The sequence below is a fragment of the Larus michahellis genome, chromosome 2 (assembly GCF_964199755.1).
Source record: "Larus michahellis chromosome 2, bLarMic1.1, whole genome shotgun sequence".
Taxonomy (NCBI): Eukaryota; Metazoa; Chordata; class Aves; order Charadriiformes; family Laridae; genus Larus; species Larus michahellis.
In genome coordinates this window covers 105,823,149-105,833,295 of record NC_133897.1, presented here as the reverse complement: position 1 = coordinate 105,833,295, position 10,147 = coordinate 105,823,149, and the positions used below count along the sequence as shown (strand labels likewise).

The 10,147-nt window shown below is 40.5% G+C and overlaps 1 protein-coding gene across 2 annotated transcripts in view; it reads left to right on the top strand.

Moving 5' to 3' along the window:
• The window catches only part of TSHZ1 (teashirt zinc finger homeobox 1), a 54,971-nt gene extending 45,781 nt beyond the window's left edge, over positions 1-9,190 (top strand). Inside the window, exons 1-2 of one of the 2 annotated variants that reach the window (XM_074576521.1) lie at positions 4,492-7,790; positions 8,385-9,190. In XM_074576521.1, coding sequence (XP_074432622.1) covers positions 4,499-7,783 — 3,285 coding nt within the window. In that variant the 5' untranslated portion in view covers positions 4,492-4,498 and the 3' untranslated portion in view covers positions 7,784-7,790; positions 8,385-9,190. Of the gene's footprint in view, positions 1-4,491 lie in introns of those variants that run through there. The other variant, XM_074576522.1, reaches the window with a different exon arrangement.
• The last annotated feature ends 957 nt before the right edge of the window (positions 9,191-10,147 follow it).

Genomic DNA, 10,147 nt, shown 5'->3' with positions numbered 1-10,147 from the left:
CACCCCCAGCCTAGAGTGCGGTTTGTGCAAGGTGACAGTGTGGGCTGTGAAAACTTCTGCAGCTGCTGTCTCCTGTTGGCTGGGTAAATATTAGAAGCTGTGGAAATACAAGTGTTGAAGAACGGTCAACAGTCACATCGTGCCGCTATTGTTTAGTCCCAGAGTTGGCCCTGATTTAGTGGAGAATTTTGGACTTAAACCCATCTTCATTTGTTGAAACTATGAAACGTACGTTTCATTGAAAAATATTTCAGTATTCAGTTGCTTTACTGAATTGTGGCCTCCAATACCTGGGTGTTTCTTCTGAATTAATTTATTTATTTGGAGGGTTTAAAATGGGGCCTTGAAGAGTTTACTACATTTTGTTTTGTAGACTGTTAAAAACAAATACAATCATTACTTTTTGTCCTTTTCAAAATAATGTATTCAATGCCGCATTCCTTTTTGAATAGAAAAGAATACCCCCATAGAGACAGATTCCTTCAAAAGCACCGTTGTAAGGTTACAGAAAGGTTTTATGTGAGAATATTTATATTTTTAACCACATCCTTATGTTTCAGATCTCTGTCTGCTTTTTCAAACAATGGATGCGTATTTATAGTGTAAATATTCTCACTGAAGCAAACACAATGTGCTGTGCTACTCACATGTACAATATATAGCGTCTCATGTCCACTTAGATTAGAATGCACGGCTTTTAGCACTGCTCAAAGATGACAGTGTATCTATGGGGAAGCTCTGGCATCCAGAAGGCACATTTTATAGGCAAAAAATATTAGCAAGACGTAATAAGAAGAAAAGAAACACAAACTGCTCCCCCTAATTTTTAGTTGTCTGGAATTTGAAGCTTTCCCCCCTTTTCTACCGTGCCTTTGCCTGAGTCTGGGCATGCACAAATGAGAAGGAAAGGAAAAGCTGACATTACGTTCTGTAATTTCTTCCGCTTTGGATATAGTTTTTGTTGAGGAGGATCACTGCTTATATCTGCTCTTGGTATTTTTGTGTGATTTCAGGACACGTGTAAACCAGCAGTGTCCTTGCAGATGCAGGAATAACTGGAGAAGATTGCTGAGAGTTTCTCGATCACAGAAGGATGCGCTGTCTGAGACCTGCCTGTCTGTTGATCTACCTGTTATAATTTAGGGGGAGAATCTGAACATCTCACGCTTTTATTTGACGTAGAATAATATTACTTGTCTCTGCAAGTAATTACAATAGGAATATTTTTGCTGTGTTTAAAATTCTGAAGCTTACTTATTTGTCAGATTTCTGTGAGAATTGTAGTACAACCTATATGTTTTTAGAAATTAACATTCTTCATTTTGTATACTTCTGAATTAGCTCTAGCGGAAACCTTTTCAGTTAGAGAATTGCTCTGACCTTGCACAATACCATATGTTGAGTGTGCTGCTATTCATCTTCTAAACATTAGTAGTCTTGAATGAAAAGGTATTCTGTCTATCCTATGGTAACTAAAGGAGTTAAGTAAAATCCTTTCGATTGCAGTGGTAGAAATTAAACATTTCACATAAATCGCTCTCTTATTGGTTAAGAAGCATTATTTCTTTGTGTTAATTCAGATAACAACTGTACAGATATGTGGGTGTGCACATCATGTAAATTTAGGTTTTTTTAGAATATGGCTTAAATTCTGAAATCATAGAAAATCAGAGTCCTGGCCAAGTGTACATTAACTCTTATATTGCAGTATATACCGGTAAGGGAGTGAACTCAATCGTGTAGTAGTCTCAGCAGAACCTAAGACTAGGAAAGTAAGTGAAAGACGGATATTTCACCCTAACACTCAGTTTCTTTGCTTTGACCGTTTAACACCGACCTTTCATGTAGTTTTAACGTTTCTTGTGTGGTTTAGCTTCTTTTATTTTTATGGTAAAGTGCAAAAGTACGAGAATAGAGAAAACATGCTGTCATAAATACGTAAAGGAAAATAACAGACAGGGCAGTGGCTCAACTAGAGTTTCTACTTAAGCAGATATTTAGATGGTCATATATATCTGTTATAAAAATATATATTTATGCAATTTAGAATTAAGAGGTGTAAGCAGATAATTCACGTGTATTCTTAACGAAATACGTATCAACTGTAGCAACATCCAGCACCTTACAACAGTTTCTTACATCTATTTATCAAAAATATTGGGATGCAAAAATTAGAGAAAATTGGTGTAGTTCCACTGAGGGTAGTAAGAAGATGGCTGTTCCTAAAAGCTCAGAATATGGCCCCCTGCAGTTTTCAGCTTCTACTTGGTGACTGTCTGCTGATCATTACTAAGTTTTGTTGTTGTTTTTTTTTTTTAAATAAAAATGCCAGATGGTAACTGTCCATTTTTATGCATTTTAGGCCTCAGAGGTTTTTTTTTTATTATTATTTTTAAAGTAATTTCAGAATCAGAAACCATATCCTCGTAGAACTGTTCTTTTCTGAAATTTAAAAATTTATTGTCTTTTGCTGTTAGAAATGACCGAAAGCAGGTGTGTTTGATGAGAGAGCTAAGAGATCTTAGACTGTAGCTGTGGGAGGGAATTCTACTTGCATACCTGGCGTTCAGACCTGCAGCGGTGCCATCGTGCTCAAATACCTGCAGAGCATTTCGACAGCAGCATTACTGCAAGACTGGGAAGCTGACTGACTTCCTAGTTCTTGTACTATTTCTGTATTTTATTCTTCATTTTATGGACTAAATGCCTTTTCAAGATTTTTTTTTCCTGGTTTTATAATGCATTTTCTGGCATCTTCCTGGGCTTTGGCTCCAGGATGATTTCTAGTGACTTCTTTCCTGTTTGGTACTCGCCAGTCCTTTTAAACATATTAGAAAACACCTGAGGCTGATGCATCTGTGAGGAATTGGGCCCTGCTTAACACTTTTTTAAAAACAAGAAGGTCAAATTATCTTCTGAAAAAGTTCGACATTTAGAGGACAGATGAAAAATGCAGTGGGCATCTTACAGTTCAGCACTACCCCAGTACTAGGTGGACTACTTTCCTACTTTATCGTAAAAGATCAGACTGAAGTAGTTAGGGGCTGCATGAAGACTAAATTGCAAAGGTGAATACAGGATGCGGTACTGGCCGTAATACTGTTACTTTTCTAAAAAAAAAAATAAAAATAAATGTTTCAAAGACTGTTCATATTACAGTGAGAGAAGATTCTTTCTATTTTTCAGAAAAGTTTCAGACTATATTAGCAACTGTGTGCGAAAAGCTTAACTTGTATTTATGCTCTCCCCGATGGAAGAAGACCTCAGCTTTGTTAACGTGATAATACGTATTTTCTTCATATCACGTAGGAGCAGAAGTGCCTCTTTTTCTGGCTTTCTTTCAGTGTTTTGCCATGGAAGGACACAGGTCACATTTCAGCATCGCTTGCTGCACAGTTCACCTGACAAGGAGGCATTTTTTTATTCGTTTACTGAAAATTGTTCACAATCCATGTTTTCTACCTTGATGTGCTTGTAAATGATCTGCATTCCATTATCGGGATTTTTTTTTAAGCTTCTTTTACAAAACTGGAGGGAAATATGTACAAGTATGTTTTCTGCTTTGCAATGAAAGTGTACATTTATCACTTAGGTACATGTAAACCACTTCTGTGAATTGGGCCCTTGGAGTAAATGTGCTTTGATGTAATGGCCATCTGCTCACGAATATCACATTTGCTAGTTTAAAAAATAGTTTGATATAGATAAACACATAGTTCAGTAAAATTATATGCTTTCACCAGGTAGCAATACAATAGCAAAGTTTTATATTTACCATAAGCCAATAATCAAGCTGGGATGGAGGTCTCAAGTGTTTTATTTGCTGCTTTTAAAAATGAATCTCTAACATTTTCTTTTAGTTGCTGACTGCTGTTTTCAAAATGGTAAATGCAGGACCCACATCAGATTATAACAGGAGGCAAAAGTATATCCTAGCCATTTCAGAAAACAATCAGAGTCTGGCTTCTCTTTTCACCTTGTGAAAATGAAAGCTGTTCTTCTCTCCAATGGACCCAGTACAGCCCCCCACCAGGAGACCCTGACCAGCTGACCTGACACACTTGCCCCGTATAGCTCCACTAGGGTCAGGTGTCAGTGACGCAGAAACGGCCCTTGAAGCTGTAGCTAAAGCCAGTTTGCCAGAAAAGACAGCCCTGACGAGATGGAATTGGCCAAGCCAGGGGTTCCGAGTGCCTAGGTCTGAGGAGTGCAGGTCAGCTGCAACGTGTTGCGCATACGTAGTGCGGTAAACATAGCTCAGCGCCAGGCCGTTTTTTAAGTTGATAAAAACTGTTTTACTAGGCTCTTTGTTTGATTTTGGTTGTGATACTATGGTATCTACTGTGGTCCCAGCACATATTTTACTGCTGAAGTCAAAGTTTATTCTTAGATAGCACTGATATCAAACTGTAACTGGGACAGAGTATGTGGATTTATAGGTGGAGTGTGTGAGTGATGGTGAGTTTGGTTTCTGGATGTATCTTCAAAATTTGTCTTTATGGTTACTGCTTTTAGTACGGAAGACAGCAATGATGTAAAATGTGCGTGTTTGATAACTTTGTCTTGTTTTTCCCCCCCTCTCCTCTCCTGTATTTTAGCATATGTTCCTGAGGAGGAACTGAAAGCAGCAGAAATAGATGAAGACAGCGTGGAAGATGATGGGCTGTCTCTGGACATCCAGGAGAATGAGTATTTGTGCAATGAAGAAGCGGAGATCAAAGAGGCTCAAAGCTACCAGAACTCCCCAGTCAGCACTGCAACTAATCAGGATGCAGGCTATGGTTCGCCGTTTAGTGAAAACAGCGATCAGCTGGCCCATTTCAAAAGCACTTCCTCTAAAGAAGAGAAAGAGGATCCTCAGTGCACAGACAATGTTTCCTATCCACAGGACAGCTTGGCACAAATAAAAGCTGTGTATGCAAATTTGCTTTCAGAGACTTGCTGGTCCAGTTTAGCTTTGGACTTAAAGAAATCCAATCCGACCACCAGCAACAACGGCATCAGCCAGAATGAAAACACCACCAGTACCGACACCAATGCCAATTCCCAGAGTACTAGTACTACCAGTACCAACACTAGTACCAGTACAACTACCAGTAATACCAGTAACAGTAATAGTAACAGTGGTGGCTCAGGTTATGACTGGCACCAAGCTGCACTGGCTAAAACTTTGCAGCAGACCTCATCGTACGGACTTCTCCCAGAGCCTAGTCTTTTCAGCACAGTACAGCTTTACCGGCAAAACAATAAACTTTATGGGTCTGTGTTCACCGGTGCCAGCAAGTTCCGATGCAAAGACTGCAGTGCAGCCTATGACACACTGGTGGAGCTAACAGTGCACATGAACGAAACCGGACATTACCGTGATGACAACAGAGATAAAGAAGCCGATAAGACCAAACGGTGGTCAAAGCCTAGAAAACGATCGCTTATGGAAATGGAAGGCAAAGAGGATGCCCAAAAAGTGCTGAAGTGCATGTACTGTGGGCATTCGTTTGAGTCTTTGCAAGACCTCAGCGTCCACATGATAAAAACAAAGCATTACCAGAAAGTGCCTCTGAAGGAGCCAGTACCAGCCATCACTAAATTGGTCCCTTCTACCAAAAAGCGAGCACTTCAGGACTTAGCTTCACCTTGTTCACCTGAGCCAACAGGGATCACTGCAGAAGCCTCCCTGGGTGAGTCTGCAAAGGATCAGAAAACTGCCAACCCCTACGTGACTCCAAACAACCGCTATGGCTATCAAAATGGTGCTAGCTACACTTGGCAGTTTGAGGCACGCAAAGCCCAAATACTGAAATGCATGGAATGTGGCAGTTCCCATGACACTTTGCAGCAGCTCACTGCTCACATGATGGTCACTGGTCATTTCTTGAAGGTGACCAATTCTGCTTCCAAAAAAGGAAAACAGCTAGTGTTGGACCCTGTGGTGGAGGAGAAGATACAGTCTATACCTCTTCCGCCCACCACCCACACAAGGCTACCGGCCTCCAACATTAAAAAGCAGCCCGATTCCCCAGCGGGCTCCACAAACTCGGAGGAGAAGAAAGACCTAGAGAAGGAAAAGGTGGTGGTCAGTGAAACAGAGAAAAAGATTAAAGAAGAGAATGAGGACTCCACAGAGAAATTTGAGCCAACAACTTTGTATCAGTACCTCAGAGAGGAGGACCTAGATGACAGTCCTAAAGGCGGAATAGACATATTGAAATCCCTGGAGAACACAGTGACAACAGCTATCAGCAAAGCTCAGAATGGAGCACCTTCCTGGGGAGGGTATCCCAGTATTCATGCAGCTTACCAGCTCCCGGGAACAGTCAAACCCCTTCAGCCCGCGGTGCAGAGCGTTCAAATGCAGCCGTCTTATGCCAGCAGTGTAAAATCACTGTCGTCAGAACACAATGCGCTCATCCATTCCCCGGGCAATCTCACACCCCCGCCTCACAAGAGCAATGTGTCTGCTATGGAAGAGCTAGTGGAGAAAGTTACAGGTAAAATCAACGTGAAGAAGGAAGAAAAGCCTTTGGAGAAAGAGAAGAGTTCTCCAGTCAAACCCATGTCACCTGCTGCTAAAGAAAACAAGGACTTCCCCAAAGCAGAAGAAATAAATAACAAACAGCAGCAGAAGAAGAGCTCTGAGACAGAAGTTCAGAAGGTCAAAAAGGATAGTCCAGCAGAAGCACATACGCCAAATGGTACAGAGCCACTTAAAACAAAGGTTGCAAACGGCTGTAACAATTTAGGAATCATCACAGATCATTCACCTGAGCCATCCTTCATTAACCCATTGAGCGCTTTACAGTCCATTATGAATACCCACTTAGGCAAAATTTCTAAGCCGGTGAGCCCCTCTCTGGACCCTTTGGCCATGCTGTATAAAATTAGCAACAGCATGTTGGACAAACCCATTTACCCAACCACTCCGGTCAAGCAGGCTGATGCTATTGACCGGTATTACTATGAGAACAGTGATCAACCTATCGATTTAACCAAGTCCAAAAACAAGCCTCTTGTTTCCAGCGTGGCTGACTCTGCCTCATCCCCGCTAAGGGAGAGTGCCCTGCTGGATATTTCTGATATGGTGAAGAACCTCACAGGGCGTTTGACACCCAAGTCTTCAACTCCGTCTACCGTGTCAGAGAAGTCTGATGCTGACGGAAGCAGTTTTGAGGAAGCTCTGGATGAACTGTCGCCAGTACACAAGAGGAAGGGCAGACAGTCCAACTGGAACCCTCAGCATCTTCTGATCCTTCAAGCCCAGTTTGCTTCCAGCTTGAGGGAGACGCCAGAAGGCAAATACATTATGTCGGACCTAGGTCCACAAGAGCGGGTACACATCTCTAAGTTTACTGGTCTTTCCATGACCACAATCAGCCACTGGCTGGCCAATGTGAAGTATCAGTTAAGGAGGACAGGTGGAACTAAATTTTTAAAGAACTTGGACACAGGACATCCTGTTTTCTTTTGCAATGATTGTGCCTCTCAGTTCAGGACTGCTTCTACATACATAAGTCACTTAGAGACACACCTAGGGTTTAGTTTGAAGGATCTGTCAAAGTTGCCACTTAATCAGATTCAAGAACAGCAGAATGTTTCAAAAGTCCTCGCAAACAAGACTTTGGGCTCACTTGGAATTGCCGAGGAGGACTTAGGCTCCACATTCCAGTGTAAGCTCTGTAACCGAACTTTTGCAAGCAAGCATGCAGTCAAACTGCACCTTAGTAAAACACATGGCAAGTCCCCAGAGGACCATCTGATCTATGTAACTGAGTTAGAAAAACAATAGCGTCCAGGTAAGCAGCCAGGTATGCAAGTGACCACAGGAACATTGCACTAAACTTCTTCATAGTACTGCACTAGGCCTGACCTGAGCCTCTGAAATCAGTCTTACTTTTGTTGCTGAACTGCCTATCTGGACCTTGGTTTTTCTTACACTTATTTTGTAGTTATATTTATATGCTCTTTGTCCGATCTGTGCATGGTTATTTTTTGTTTCTGTTTTTATTTTTTGTGAGTCAAAGTCTGACCTTTATTTTCAACATCTGTCCTTGATGTTAAGCTATCTTTTGTAGAATATAGCGGGAGACACTATTGAGAGACATTAATTTAGCCGTAAAGAAAGACACAAAGAACAATGATAAAGAGACATCCTAAAATTACAAAGTTGCCATGACAATAAAGGTCACAGAACCTGGTAGTGTCAAGTTTTAACCCTCTGAGAACTGTAATAGCATTTCTGTGCCTTTCCCAGTGACTAAATAAGTAAATAAGGAAAAACTAAGCAAAACAAAAGGCTTAAAGGCATTTCATTCAAATAAAAGCTGTGTCGGAAGCAGAACTTATTTTTTTTAAATGAATGAGCTTCTTTTTTTTTTTTTTTAATGCAGAACTGGTTTGTGAAGAAATTGTGCATGCAGTCCTTGGAAGAAGGAGAGCTGTGTAGTACTCAAGGGGTTAGGAAGCCACAACTGTATAAGTTAAATAATAATTAAAAAAAAAAAAAAGCAAACCAAGTTGCCACTATGCCCAAACCCTCTGGATGCTGAGAATTGCCACTTTTTGGCAAGAAAAAAAAAAAAAGTATGCAAGCTGTTATTTAAAACAAGTGTAAAAATGCTCTTTTCTTTCCTTTCTTTTATTTTTTTTTCTTTTTCCTGTAAAATACTGCAGTTTATAGTTATTTACAAATGTTAAGCTTTGGTACAAGCTGACCTTTCTATAGTGTGCTGCATTGGTAAATGAAAACAAAAAAAATGGGGCAAATGTTGGATTCTGTTCCTTGTAAATTGCCAGCATCAGCTTAAAAAAATACATGTTACATATCGTACCATTTTAAACTGTTCAACTTTCTTTGTACCTTCTGGCTGTATGCTTTCTCTTTTAACTTTTTATATTGTCATTTTATATTCGATTTCTGTGTATATAATGTAAAACCACACTTTTTGAATAAAATTTAGTTCCTGCAGCTTGATATAAATAGAGGAATTTTACTGGCACCTGCATCTTTCCAGATGCATGTACTTAAAGGAACTATCTGACAAAAAAATAAATAAATAAAAATAAAGCAAGCAATGCACTATGAATTATACATTTTGATGTTTTATCATTAATATTGTACAGTACATTTTGGTTCACACAATTAAATCCACTGTTTTCTCGAGTGTAAAATAAACCCACATGCAGTTCTTGATTTACATACATTGTCATGTCGTCATTATATTGCCTTTGAGGTGTTATTCCAGCAATAAGAGGCATCGTTTATACAATCAACCGGCAAAAATCTATTCAAAATCATCTCTCGTGATCTGTACGCTGACGTGTTTCGTTCGAAGCCATAATATTAATAACCACTCGAAAGAGATTTGCAGTAGGTACGCACTGTACAGAGTCAGTGGGGCGCCATCAATTAGCGCCGGGCGTTCTGCTCATCACTGAAGTGCAAGAAGGGCTGCAAAGGTTTTGGCCAAGTTAATTTTCCTTTGCTGTGTGACGGTGCCCGTAGCCGTTTTCTGTGCCTATTCAAAGACCGTCTCCTCCCTCCCTTCTCAGGCAAAACACCTTTTGATTTCGCCAGTCACACAGTCAGAGGCTGTGGCTTCTGCCCCTGTAGTCTGTTGAATGCTGCGGCACTTGCCTTTCTGCCAGCGGTGAGGACCTCTGAGGCTTTGACACCAGTTTTTACTTACAGTACAAGGCGGCAGACCTGTGTTTCTCTGTACTTTTTAAATATTGCATTTTGAGGTAAGCTGAGTGCTATCATATCAGGTGTTTCCCTTAATCTTTATTTCTGTTCTGTTGAATGCAGATGTCATTTAGAATGTAAAAGAGAGCTGTCAGAGCCTTCACTGCTCTATCTCCCGAGTGCTTTGACAGTTACAGTGTATGAAAGCCTGGGATCTGCTATCCATTACACTTTTTGGAGGGGCTATTAAATATGAGGACCTAGAGGGGTTTGCTTTCACATGGTATTAGTGAGACTGTTGCGTTATATATACTGCTGTGTACGTATGTATTTCTGTTCCTTCTTCTCAATTCTTCTGCAAGTAATTTAAATGTAAGATCTTTGCTTCCAAACACAGCTCCGTTCTACGTTGAAGCTTTACTTTAGTTACAAGCCCAGAAATATCCGTGCATTGTTCCGTTTTCTGCA